The 14621-nt window shown below is 42.7% G+C and overlaps 1 protein-coding gene across 1 annotated transcript in view; it reads right to left on the bottom strand.

Moving 5' to 3' along the window:
• Window positions 1–451: 451 nt before the first annotated feature.
• The window catches only part of LOC120567022 (voltage-dependent calcium channel gamma-2 subunit-like), a 76440-nt gene continuing 62270 nt past the window's right edge, over window positions 452–14621 (bottom strand). Inside the window, exons 3-4 of the mRNA XM_039813802.1 lie at window positions 5302–5442; window positions 452–1324 (exon numbers count right to left, since the gene is read on the bottom strand). Coding sequence (XP_039669736.1) covers window positions 801–1324; window positions 5302–5442 — 665 coding nt within the window. The 3' untranslated portion in view covers window positions 452–800. The remainder of the gene's footprint in view (window positions 1325–5301; window positions 5443–14621) is intronic.

Below are 14621 nucleotides of genomic sequence, written 5' to 3'. Positions count from 1 at the left end.
ATTAACATATATATATATATTCTTTTATTTATATATAATCAATATATTAACTTATGTGTGTTTTTTTTTTATGTAAATTTTTTTGCGGCCTGAATTTGCTCCCTGCTAAAATCCCACACCGCAATGGTTCACAGTATTAATGCGAATAAAGGATGAAATCAAGAAGATACAGCAACTAAAGAAAGGAGTGGGGTTTAAGGGAAGGTTAAGGTGTGTTGTGTTGGGGGCGGGGGCTTGTGGGATGGTGGGTGGCGAGGGTGGGATCATAGGCGGGGCCGAGGGGGTCAACTAACGCCCCCCCCCCCCCTTTTCATCAGACTGAGGAAGAGTAAAAAATATAAAGTTCACCTTTAAACGGGCAGTCTGGCCCAGCCCACCACTTCGCGGTTCCACAGCCCCGAGACCGACAACCACCCCCCGCCCCCCCCACCCCCACCCCCACGCCCTCCCAAACTCCTCTTTCCCCATCCTCCCCCTCATATCTTTACAAACATGTTCAAAACATTGTTAAACAATGGTAGATGGGAAAATCATGCATGTTCCTTTTTTTTTTTTTTTTACGCATTTTTTTTTCCGTTTCCTTTTTTTTAAAACAGAAACTAAGTGATCATCTGAGGTGCTGTGGAGCGCTCAGAACTTCCCCTATGTCGCTATTACCCCCTCACTCCATATAGCCATTAAAGCCCCCTTCTCCCCTTCCGTCTCCTTTACACCATTATCCGTCTTTTGCCGCCTCCCCCCAAATTCCCTCTGATTTTTATTTTTATTTTTTTCATTGTCTGAGGTCCCTCGCATCAGTTTCATACAGGTGTGGTGCGTCGGTTGGCGGTGCCGCCTGAGTCTTTCAGGTCCTTCTGGATACAGTTGTGGACCTGCAGGAAGTTGTGGTCCCTCTCCGTGGAGTTGTAGGTGGCTGTCGGGGTGCCCGTTTGGCCCTTGGGCAGCGTGTACATGGACAGCTCGGTGGAGGGCAGCGTCCCGAAGGCCTTCAGGCCCACCGGCGATGCCTCGCGGGAGTGCGAGGGATCCGTGGACCGGGACGAAGAGCGTGAGCGGCGTCGATAGCGGTAGCGGTAGCTGGGGATGCGCGTGATGGCAGCACCTTGGAGGTAGTCGGCGGCCCGCGCCCCCACGCGCAACTCCCGATGGCGGTCGATGAACATGTGCACGGCCAGCACGCCCACCATTTCGGCCATGATGAAGGAGAGGGCGCCGAAGTAGAAGGACCAGCCGTAGGAGTAGCTGTTCTTCTTGGAGTCACTCTTGGAAGGGTCCCCAGCGTTGGCTGATATGTACACAATGATTCCTATGATGTTGCTCAGGCCTGGGACAGAGGAAGAGGGAAAAGGATTAGATCGAAATTAAAATACAGCCAAACTGTTACTCAAGTAGGCCCACACACTGAACAACCAAAATCATCACACTTATTATCATTGGCAGCTGAAAAAAAGAACAAAGAAACCAAGGGTAAAAGAGTTGTCTCCTCCGCTTTGACTGCTTAGCGTCTCCGGCATTTACATTTTTTCTAAAATCAAGTTTTCTAGTGAAGCGGCCTGCCAAATTCTTTACAGAAAATTCATGAAAAAAAGTTGATTTTTTTTTTTTTTTTTTAAACAGGTAATATTTTTCGAACTTATTTTTAACATGCATCCAAAAATATAATTCATTGGTGATTCAAATTCAAATAGCTGTCGGACAGAGAAGATGAAGACAGCTGATGAATGATGGCGATGGAGAACTGAAATCTTCTTCAAATAAATTAGTAAGTAATCACATCTGCGCGTCAACAGCAGGAATGTGGATAGAATATGAGTACAGGATTTCAACTGTGGCTATTGACGGCCAGTAGTTACTCTTTTTCCCTCTCTCTCTCTCTCTCTCTCTCTCTCTCTCTCTTCTCTCTCTCTCTCTCTTTCTCTTTCTCTCTGTCTCATTCTTACTGATTTCCCACAGCTCCTTCCCCCTCTTTGAGATGCAAACTGGGGCACATTCAGCCTTACATTTATTTCTTATATTACATGTGAATATCTTTCCCTGTATCTCTGTAGTCCGTTCTTCCCAGCCTTTCCTCCCTCCAAAGATGTCCCAATTCACTGGCAATCCTTCTCATCTGCCTCTCTGCTATCTACCTTTTCTCTCCATCTCTCTTTCCATTTCTCCCTCCCCCTATTTTGATCGTCTTTCATTTGTGTATGTGTGTACATAACCACTTGGGCTGTGCGTAGCCAGAAATAGACACACGGACAGTCAGACAGACAGACAAAAGGACAAATATGCAGATAAACAGTGAAACAAATACAGTTTAAAGAGAGAGAAAAGCAGAGTGAGGTGTAAGGGCTGTGAGGGCCTGATTGAGAAGGATCAGAGCAGAAGAGTATCAGGGACACCTTATTTTTAGAGTGTAATCCCAGTGGCCTTCTCTTAGCCTAGCAACAGGGCGAGAGAGACAGACACAGACAGTGGAAAGGAGAGAGAAACAGAGAGAGCTGCATCTCTCTCTTCTGACTTGGAGGGGAACTAGTTATCTAGCGCAGCACAGTAGGCCATGGCCTAGAACCAGAGTACAAACGCACACATGCGTGCACGCAGAAAAACACAAAATTGCTCTGGCAAAATGAAAACCTGCGCTATCTTTGTCTCCCTAGCTTCGTCCTGAGGCGATCATTGTATGCTGCACACACGTTGAGCGCTACGCAACACGTCACGTGGTGGTCAGCGTGCGCCGTCGTGGCTTCTGTTGTCTCCAAAACGGGACATTTATATTTTTTATTTTGAGCTGCTCCACAACGCAGACGTGTGTCTATTTCAAATGTTCTGATACTGTGCTGTCATCAGTGTTTTCCTCACCTCCCCTCACCTTTGCCTCCTCATCCTGGGTGTTTTTTTTTTTTTTTTTTCTTTTATACACTGGTGAACAATAATGTCCAGATTTTTTTTTTCTTAATAAAGGAATGGCTCCAGTCAGAGTCTCCAGTCAGTCAAATGGGAAAGAAAATGTCTGGTTTTGTTTGTTTTTAACTGCAGCTTTATTACCTCCGCCAAGGAAGCTATCTTTTCAGTTCGGTTTGTTTGTTTGTCTGTTTGTCAGCAGGATTATGGAAAAACTGCTGTCCCGATTTCCATAAGACTTGCAAAACTTGGTGGAAGGGTGTAGCATGGGCCAAGGAAGACATTTTGGAGCCGATCCGAATCATGTATCCACATTTTTCACTTTTGTTAACATTGTGAGATAGGGCATGGCCGGGGCGAAGGTCTGCGAATTAGCTTCTCTAATTGATATTTCTGTATTAACAGTTGATCAAATGACTATGTGGGATGTGAAAGGTGTTGCTTGTAATGACCGACCAACAAATAACTAGAAGGGAACTCAGAGAGCGCATACCTCCGCCAAGACCATGCCTTATCTTGCAATGTTAACGAAAGTGAAAAATGATTTGTGTGTCCACCCTGTGATTCAGATTCACGCCAAAGCTTTGTGGGTTCTTCCTTAACCCGTCCTACACCCTTCCACAGAGTTTCATGACAATCGGACTAGTGTTTTTTTTCCATAATCCTGCTGAAAAACAGACAAAACAAACTGGAAACATAACGTCCATGGCGGAGGTAATCACCACAGAATCTGAAGTTCCCGCTCAGCTCTACAGAGCATTTTAGCTCTCTCAGCTCATTATTTTGGTTTTATGACCTGCAGCTTTACTGTTTTCATTGACTTTCAACACTCGAATACTTCTACTACTCTCTGGGCCTCACGTACCTTTTGCGCCCACTTCAGGCGTATTTGTTTTCGAAACGTGCGTTTAAAAGCATGGCGAGGTATGTACAAACAGGCCGCACTGAGGTAAAAGCGCAGACTGCCTGTTGTGGGAATTGAAAATGACAAATTGCGCTTTTCTGTGTCATGCATATGCATTCACGGGAGGATCAAGGGGAAAGTGGGAGTTTCCCATAAAGAGATGGGTGGGGAAGCGTAAAGTGCGCCTAATTATGTATTACACTGTATGTACAAAAACCTCCCGTGACAGCACGCCTCTATTTTGCGGTGAAAATTCTCCGCCTCTTAAAAGCAGGTGTAAACCCATCGCATATGCCTCCTGGTGAAATGGCAGCAGTAATCCGAGCAAGACGAAGACATAGGCCAAGGAGAGGAGCTGAAAAGATTTTTGCCACAAGGATCACACTTTTTCAGTTGAGTGAACACAAAATCATTAAGTGTTACAGATTAAGCAGCCATGCAATATTACAGTTACTGGAAGAAATCAAAGATGACATTGAATCTCCGACTCAGCGTTCACATTCCATTCCAGCAGCTGTTAAACTCCTCGCTACGTTACAAATATTGGCATCAGGATCATTTCAAACAGTCATAGGATCAGCAGTGGGAATATCGCAGTCTGCACTCAGCCATATCATAGCACCAGTCCTTAACGCTTTGCTACAGCGCAATTTACGGTATAGTGGGCGGAGAAAGGCGCGGATTAGCCGATGAACTGCAGGTTTGGTAAATACGACGTAAACTGAAGTATCACAGCGTGCTCTTTCTGCAGGTTGGCCATGGCGCTGATAACGCTACGTTTGCAAATGTAAGTACATGAGGGCCCCAGTGCACTACCTGCCCAGCACCAATCAAAAGCGAGCATGACTAGCTTGTGAACATCCATGGAACAGTTAGCTAAAAGAAAGATATTGCCCTCAGGAGTTTGTGGAGACAACCCTGAAAGAAGTGTAAACATTGGGTTTACGTTCATCTTTGGTTTCCAGAAACATGACACAAAATAAATGCTTATATTGCTCCATGACGATACAATATGAAAAATAAGCCACTGTTTGCTAGCCCTATCAACTTTATAAGGTGATAGCCAACATGTCTTGTTACAGCTTGTCGCGCAGCCCTCAAATGGCCCAGAAAAAATCAATGACTGAAGGTTTAAGGATAACATCTTTGCGTTGTCATCCGTCCAATTCTATATCTGTTTCCAACCATTCATGTGACAGTAGCCTACCCAAAGAAAAATATGTGTTGATTGCAAAAGAAAATTGATTTTCTGAACATGCCTTCCATCATTTTTCCTAAAGTACATCCAAAACACTTCTACCCTTCTTCCTTTTCCCCCCACATCCATTCGTCATGCCTTTCATCCATATGGATCCTCTCTTTCCTCCTCCTTCTACCCCCCACCCACCCCCCCCAAAACACACACACACACACACAATTTCTTGACACCTCGTGCTCATTCAGCCATCCTCTCCCACTCTCTCCTTCTCTCACCCCTCCTTGCCTCCTTCCTCTCCTTCCCTTCGTACCTGCGGAGACAAAGAGGATACCGGCGCTGAGGATGATGTTGTGGCGTGACTTGTAGAACTCGCTGGCGGCGATGCACAGCCCCCCCATGAAGAGCAGGATCACACTCAGGATGGGGAAGATACTGGAGGCTCGTACAGCGCCTGGACACAGACACACATCAAGGCAACAAATGAATGTCTTTGTCATAGTTGTCACCACTGGACACATGCTAAATATATCATTATTATTACAAATAGTGTGAATTACCAACTGATTATTGACATGCATGAAAGACCTTTAAATTAAAAGTAATAAGTTTGGAAGTCAATCTACCACCTTGAAGTACATCAATATAATGGTCAGCCGTAATGCAGTCAATTTGCAAAAAACAAAACAAACAAGCAATACATACAGTATCAGTGATATAATCATTAAAAATGAAAATATTCTGCATTATATTATACAGCACCTTAGCTACTTCTTCTTTAGTATTATAGCCTACTATATTTACTTGCAAACATTTTTTCCAACTTTCTTTTCTCTGAGTCTTCTCTTCCTTTTCTATCTTTTTTAATTTGATTTTTTATGAACTTTCTTAATAATGTAAATGGTATACATTTAGACATACATTTCACACATAAAAGACAGATGACAGACAAAAAAAAATGTAATGTGATGAAGAAAAATTAAAGAAATTCAAATACAAAAATATATGGCATTTTAAAATAATGTACTAGATAGAGCACCAGATCATTGGTAATACTGATGGTAGACACACTTTTCTTCTTATTAGCATTGTTCCAGAGACTGCTTCTGCCTTTTCTATCTGTATCAAAGATCTGGTCTCCATTGTGCAGTGTGTCCGTCTCCTTCTATCAGCCCCTTCTCCATCGCTCTATCGCTCCATCTCTCTAACTCTCCGTCCGTCTCTGTCTTCTTTTCCCTCCCCTATCAGTCTGTCCATCAGCTGTTTGCCCTCTGCGTGGCTGATTTGCTGATTGGCCTAAGGGTCGTCATGCTGCTGCCGCGGTCCAGGTGCTCGATCTGGTTTCTGAGGCGACCAATGTCACATTCCTGAACTTTTGGCAGTTTTCATGCTGATACTAGGTGATGTAACGTTATGAACATTTAACCTCACGGTTATAGTGACCAAAATTATCGGGGTTTTTGGTATTATCGCGATATTTAAAAGTGTATTCAATATGTTCGGTAAGCACTGATGGGCCTACACAAGCTGAAATAGTTTCAAAAAGTGTAACAGTGTTTATTATATTACAAAATGATAGGCAAAACCTTATCAAAAGTGCAACTTTTAACATCAGATGTCCTGAGCGCTGCCATCTCCTCCTTTTGCCATGATTCCAACTTCAAGAAACGCACATTGTAGGCTACGCAGTGGGCATGCGCGGCAACTTCAGGTGAATTGGATGAAGCTGGGAAGGATTAAACACACAGTTTCCACACCGTGATAATAATGATATTTTAAATGAAAACGGTAAATTGTTATCGTCAACATTTTTATCGCTGTTTACCGTTACACCGGTAATCGTTACATCCCTAGCTGATACCGTTTTTATTTTTGGGTAATTGAGCTTACTTTTGCCAATAATCGGTCTATCCCTAGTAGGAATGAATTCCCAGAGTATTATCAGAACTTATTGAAATGATGGCCAAAACAAGCTAAAGCTATAGTGCGTAGTTTCTGCCGCCCCCATGAGGATTTTATAAGTAATGACAACAAAACTGTCGGTGCGTCCACATGATACAAGCCTTCCGTGACCGTGCACCGCCCCCATCTCTTTTTTTCCTTTCCTTTTTGTTTTTCCTTTTTTTATTATCTTACTTTCTTCTTTCCATCACTGTTTATCTTTCTCCAGTATTGCCATACTGTAATGGTTCCATTCACTGAAGCAGATCAAATATTAAGGTGAGTTAGCACTACACCAAGCTCCTCCTCCTCCTCCGCCATCGTATTTGTTTTAACCCCATCTCCTCTACTTCATTGACATGTGCTGTCAGGGCAAATTCTCTTCAAGGTGGAAAGCCCCTCATACCAACCACATACTGTACGCACACACAGAGACACACATCTTTTTTTCCTGGAGTAAGCAGAAATGCCTCCTGTGACAGGAGTACACACACATACACCTGTACTCCACTTGATTTATCACTCACTAGAGGTTAACACACAGCTGGATGAGATTCTCTACAATGTTAAGAGACACACACACAGAGCATACTCTATCCAGCACATAATATATTGCAAGGTTGTATTTTATTATCGAATTTTCATTGACCATTTCCTGAACCCCACCGAATTTATTCACTGTCGTTACACCTTTCAAGCTTTGCATTTCAGCACACAACGTGTGCAGTTTACAATGACAACAGCTGCATAGTGGCAGCGGTGGAAGAAGTATTCAGATCCTTTACTCAAGTAAAAGTACTAATACCACACTGTAAAAATATACTCTGTTACACGTAAAAGTCTTGCATTGAAAATGTTACTTAAGTAAAAGTATGTAACTATCATCAGGAAAATGTACTAAAAGTTTTAAAAGTAAAAGTACTCAATGCAGAAAAATCCTCACATTTTAGAAACTGGAAACCATCCAAACGGTTCTGTGTTTAACGGTCTAATCATTTCAGCTGTTACTTGTAGGCCGTTATATTGTTGGGTAGTTTAATTTATAATTAAACATTTTTTATAATTATCAAGCATTTTATAAACTACATGTGTTTTGTGTTCAAAGAAAAGGCTCAAGTAAAGTACAAGTACCTCAAATTTGTACTTAAAGGTCCAATATGTAATATTTGTACAGTAATAAATCCCAAAATTACCCCAATGCCTCATCAGATATTAAGGAAACATGTTAAACTGAAATACTATCTTTTCTGACAACAATGCTAATGTCAGTATTTTTTCTTTTTGAAATTTACATTCCGTGACGGAATTTCTGTTTATGTTTTGGTCTGTGTGTTGTTATCAACGGCCCAGTTTGACAGCCAGGCCGGGTTGCCAGATATACCTGTAAAAACCGTAAACCCAGCGCGCTACAGCTGTAACGGTAGTACAGCCATGAAAGCAGCACACAAACGAACAGGATCAAAGGAGATAGATTCTACCCGACCTAAAAAAAAAAGAAAACAGCATGTTTCTAACAGTTGCGTGACCAGAGACGTAACAACCCCCTGGTAAATATTGGAGATGTATTTGAAAGATGGAGACAGCTTAGATCCCAAAAGGACGCAGAATTGGCTTATTTCCTCCTGAACCGGTAAGCATAGCTTCAGGCTAATTTATCACAGCCACTAGGGACGGGCATTTTATGTCATTTCAACATTTGTGTACTCACATTGAATTATATAGCTAGAGTACCCGAGTTGGTTACTCGCAAAACAGTTGAGACACAGCCAGTAAAGTGATCCCGACTGGTCCTGGCTAACGCCGCCATGCTAACCCTGTTAACTGCTAACGTTACCGGGAGGACCAGGCAAGCGGGCCATGGCTGTTTACAACGTGTAGTTCACCGGCTGGAGCCGACAATGGTGAGTTATTTTAAGCCACGAGAGGGGGGCTGTAAATCGGGAAGAGAGGACTGTGAGTTTGCAGTGTGTTTAGTGATTGTTGCCGTAATTCTAAGCCAATGAAGTGTGTTTTGTCGGCAAGGTAGTGGTATTTTTAGCGTTTCGTATTGTGAAGTGTGCTGAGTGTGCCTGACTGGCGTGTGGAGAGGACGGTGACGTTGTTGTGTTTTTAGCGGTTCATACTGTAATTTTAAGCCGAAAAAGTGTGTCTGTCAGTTGGTTACAGAGCTCCGCGTGAGCACGGGCTTTTATGACAGTCAATATAGCCAGCATATAACGTTAGCTACTCCGCTCAGTGACATATATAAAAGACTCCGCTGTGCTGTGGAGTAATGTCTGGCTATGTGAGACTAGCATCTAACGTTAGCTACTCTGCTGTGCTGTGGAGTAATGTCTGGCTATGTGAGACTAGCATCTAACGTTAGCTACTCTGCTGTGCTGTGGAGTAATGTCTGGCTATGTGAGACTAGCATCTAACGTTAGCTACTCTGCTATGCTGTGGAGTAATGTCTGGCTATGTGAGACTAGCATCTAACGTTAGCTACTCCGCTGTGCTGTGGAGTAATGTCTGGCTATGTGAGACTAGCATCTAACGTTAGCTACTCTGCTGTGCTGTGGAGTAATGTCTGGCTATGTGAGACTAGCATCTAACGTTAGCTACTCCGCTGTGCTGTGGAGTAATGTCTGGCTATGTGAGACTAGCATCTAACGTTAGCTACTCTGCTGTGCTGTGGCGTAATGTCTGGCTATGTGAGACTAGCATCTAACGTTAGCTACTCTGCTGTGCTGTGAAGTAATGTCTGGCTATGTGAGAAAAGCGTCTAGCAACATTGTTGTGAATGCTGCGGTCTCAGCCTGGCAACCCCCGTGAACTTCGAGTCTGGGCAGGAGGGGGCGGGGGAAACGACTCTCCAGTATTTTGAATTGGTAGTGCAGTAACTATTTTAACCGCTAGCTGCCAGTATTACATACAATATTACATATTGCACCTTTAAGTGCAGTACTTGAGTAAATGTACTCTAACACTCCACCGCTGCATATTGGCCACTCAACGTTTATAGTCATTTTTGAAACAATGTGTCCTCGATTTCAGAGTGAAGTAAGACAAAAACCGGCTTCTCCTTTTTATTCAGCAACTAATTTGAGAGTCCTGCAGAAGGGTCTTGATGACGCAATGCACGGACTGTTTAGAGAGCAGAGATTACAGCTAACAAGGTGGAGACATTTTAATGGGAGCTCTACTTTTTTGTATGCTCCTAAATGAATCGCTGTTTAATGTTGTTTAGGTCGCAAAGGCCTTGCGGTCTAATCTCAAGTGCTGTATTGGAAACTCATTCATTTTAAGAGTAGCGATTGATCCCAGTGACAAGTTTAATATTTTTCAAAATTACAGATGAAAGAAATGCATTGACTTTTAGAAGTTAGCGAAACAGTGCAGACTTCAGCTATCATTAAAGAAAGAGGCAACTGTGGCGAGAAGCTAAAAAATGCTAAACGAAAAAAAAATACAGGGGGATAGAGGGATAAAAGTGGAAAAGAAAAGAATACAATAGGAATGAAAAAAAGTAATGAAAGCAGAAGAAGAAAAAGGAGACGAGACAAGAGGAGAAGCAAGAAGACTGCAGGCCGTTCTCTGTGAAGCTGCTTTGCCTCAAGCAATCTTCTCTCTCTATCTCTCTCTCTCTGTTTCTCTCTTCATCCCTCTCTGCACTTGCGCTCTAAGCAGAAGGCAGGGAGTTTAAAAGGAAGAATTTTTAACCAAAACACGCTGGCCTTCAGGCGCACCCTGCCACCAAGCACATCACAGCATAGCGACAGAGAGACGGAGTGAGGGTGAGTCGAACGTGAGCGAGCATCAGCAGTGTGAGGAGACGTCTACAGTATGTTTTTAGTGTCTTTGTCAAGGATGCTCGAGGCTGCTGTGGGGATTGAGCCTCTGACTTCCTGGTTGGTGGATTCTCTGTAAACTTCAGGCCGTCCTGCTCCATCATACAACATCATTTCGCAAGTAAAACATGCACCCAGCTGTCCCGGAGATTATTACGGCTATTTATTTTTGTCTTTGGCCTGTACTAAAACTTTGCTCATTCTTGCGGTTATATAGCCTACAGTAACACTAAATCTTAAAATAACCCAAGCCAAGCTATAGTTCTGCATCCAACAACTCTTGTTTGGCCCCCGGTTGTTGTGATCTATACAAAACCCTTTCTATGCTTTTTTGTTAAATTATGTGGATAGCTCATAAATTAACTATACATTATGGGTCGCTTTACAGAGGAGAGTCCAGGTTATTTTCTACACTGTGTTGTCAGAACGAATGAAATAGAATACACTGTGTGTAATATATATTTATTTACTGGGGATGACTGCACGTAAAAGTAATCAAATTGAGAAGTAAAATTGGGCAATAGATTTTGAGGGCAACACACATCGGTGGTGCGTGACTGGCATCACAGCACCCGCATCCATTGAACGGAGACGTTCAATTGGCTGTTTCTTTTATACCTTTGCTTGTACAGTGTTTTTTTCTCCTTTGTTTCAAAACCCCTTAATTTGAGTTGGATCAACCAATCAGCCCTTCACACCCTTCACTGCATAGGTTCGCTGAGACCTTTACATGTATCTTCAGCACATCCTGGCTACTGTACCTTGACCACTTCTTCTGTCTGTATGGTACGTCTGGCGTGTGATACCGACGCCAATGGATGCCGGTCAAATTATGCTTTCATGGCCAGTGTGTGATGCACTTTAGAGTTCATTTTATTACAATTATTTTCAGAAGGGTGAAGATGTATTAACTGGTGGATGCCTCTGCCACTGTATGTGCCGAATCCATTTGCAGGGTGTGTGTTTCTTAATCCATGAAAGTGGTCACTGCTAAACCACTGCAGTGTCAAGTCAGGACTATTCCACCAAACTATTATTACTACATGCTAGATTAGCACAATTATAGTTCACACCATTGTTTCAATAATGCAATTAAAGATGCCGTTGCTCAGTTGTGTTAGAGAATGATGATGACGTTTAAAGCAATAAGCGAGCACAAAAGCATCAACAGTTGATTATCTGCATCCATCAATCCAACCATAATCTATACCCATTTATCCTGTACAGGATTGCCGGGGGAGCTTACCCCAGCTCACATTAGGAAAGAGTCGGGATACACCCTGGACCGGTCACCTGTCTGCTAATTATCTTCATGTAAGTGATTTGTAATATTGTTGTAATGTTTCCCAGTCGGACCATGCAGTGGTGGAGGGTTATTATTTTACTGATGGTATTTTAAATTAGAAGAGTGTTAGGAAGGCTTAATATCATTCACTGGAACAGTTGTCCAGAGGAGGGAGTACAGAATCTTGATGATAATGACTGTTAGACTGCTAGTGATATTCCAATAATATAGGCCTACAGGTAATCCTAAATATAACTAATCATCAGCTATGTGACATTTTATCACACAAATACCAACCTGTATTTCATGTTGAATCTCAATTTAACTAAGCAACGCTATGTGTGACATCCTGTCATCCTTGTACCATGTGAGTCAATATGTACTGTGCACTAATGGCTCTGATATAATACACAGACAGAAGGCAGAGCGCACACACAAACACACACACGCACACACACACACACAAACACACAAACACACAAACACACACACACTAACCAAAAAGTTCCTCCGTCTCTCAAACCTATTTTCCTTTTCATTCTCTCTGTTACACTTTCACCTCCCTTCATTTCTCCCACCACTTGGTTGGTTCTGCTGCAGTGGTGTGTGTTTATATGGTTGTGTGTGTGTGTGTGTGTGTGTGTGTGTGTGTGTGTGTATCTCTGGCTGACTTATGGTTTCATTAGCTGCGGCAGAGGAGAGCCTTGTAATTGTGGCTGAATTATAGAGGCGGGGGGGAGAACAAAAAAAAAAAAGGGTTGGGTTCCCCAAAAAAAAACAAAAAAAAAAAAAAAAACACAAAAAAACACACACACACACACACACACACACACACACACACACACACAGATTTTAGAGTATATACACAGAAACTACAGTACAGTGCAGCAACCCCCCATTACGTTGTCACACACACACAAACACACCAGCTCAACAAGTTACAAAGTGAACACACTTATCGATCAGCCTCCAACCCACTCACTTGCTCACTCTCAAGCTCCAAAGTGGGGTGTTTCCGATACACACTATATACTACCCACGCAGGAACGATATGCTTCCTCTCACACGCACACACACATGCACGCACGCACACACACACACACACACACACACACACAAACACACACACATGTTTTCGCCCACATGGGAGAACCCAGCAGCAAAGAATATGTGGTATTGGGAACTTGGCAAAACAGCTACAGGGGAATAACTATAATAACTGTAGGCTACGTGTGTGTGTGTGTGTGTGTGTGTGTGTGTGTGTGTGTGTGTGTGTGTGTGTGTGTGTGCGTGCGTATTTCCATGTAAAGCTGACAGACATGCTCACCAGTAGAATCGATTTTAGAAAATGAACAGATCTTATAAAGAGGGAAGAAAAAAACTCTGATCATGAAAACACACACCACTGGGCAGATGTGTGTTTGCACGTTCCTGTGTAAGTGTGTGTGTATATGTGTGTTTTTTTTGTATTAATGCTGTACGCACACCAGGGTGCTTGCGCAGCCTGCCAGTCATTATCATGCCGTATTACTCATGTAAACCGTGATATGCCTCCATGTCACAACTCGACTCCCAAAAATAGCAGCAGTGACATCAGCCAGTCGGATGACGTCATCAGTGGGTGACAACACGTGTCTCCTAGCATTCCAATCCAGAGTATTAGCATTATGTACGAAGATCCAGCGGTCTAATTATAGTAATGGCAAGACTGCGCACTGCTTCCCACTTCAGAGTGTTCAGAGCAAATCAGGACTCTGTGAGTGTGTGTTTTCTTGTGTTTCTATCATTGTGAGGACCAAGTTTTAGACCTAACGAGTGAGGAAATGTTTGTGAAACGAGGACATTTTGGCCAGTCCTCAATTGTTCAAATGGCTTTTTGTGCATTAAAAAGGTAACTTGTGTAAAGTAACTAAATACATTAACTTAAATACCATTCTTAAGTCATGTTGTCTTAATTTTGAGGCATGTCCTTGAATATTTAAAAGTATTTTATACTTCTACTACATTCAGTTTTAGAGGCAAATAAAAACAGTGTGTGCATCGTTGACATCTGACAAACATGTTGCATTTAGTTCCTTCCTCGTGAAACATCTTTAATTTACATATTTGCATTTTCTTTCCCCCTTTTGCTGACACATTTCTGTTTCCTGGCCTATTTCTGGCCTATGATACTGCCACCAACTGTCAATCACTGGAATAGCTGTTGGCAGGAATATTTACGGCCTCGCACCCACATGCTCTTCAATGTACATGTTCCACTTCACCCATCCAAAAAGCATCGCTTCATAGCACCTTTAGTTGTTGAACATTCCACAAGCTACGGTTAAATAAAGGATCTGGTTTCTTATTGCACCACTAGTTAGGGTTGAGATTAGGTAGTTGTTTTGATGGTTGGAGCTGGGCTCCTCACGAATATAGAAGTATGTGTAAAGTGTGTGCCTTGTTCAAGCCAGTTAGGGCCAGAGCTGAGCTGTTAGCCATATCTAATCCCATTCAATAGCTCCATGCATTATACAACACACACAGACACACACACACACACACACACGTACACACACACACACACACACACACACACAC

The sequence above is a fragment of the Perca fluviatilis genome, chromosome 1, assembly GCF_010015445.1.
Source record: "Perca fluviatilis chromosome 1, GENO_Pfluv_1.0, whole genome shotgun sequence".
Taxonomy (NCBI): domain Eukaryota; kingdom Metazoa; phylum Chordata; class Actinopteri; order Perciformes; family Percidae; genus Perca; species Perca fluviatilis.
This window is presented reverse-complemented; position numbering and strand designations above follow the sequence as displayed.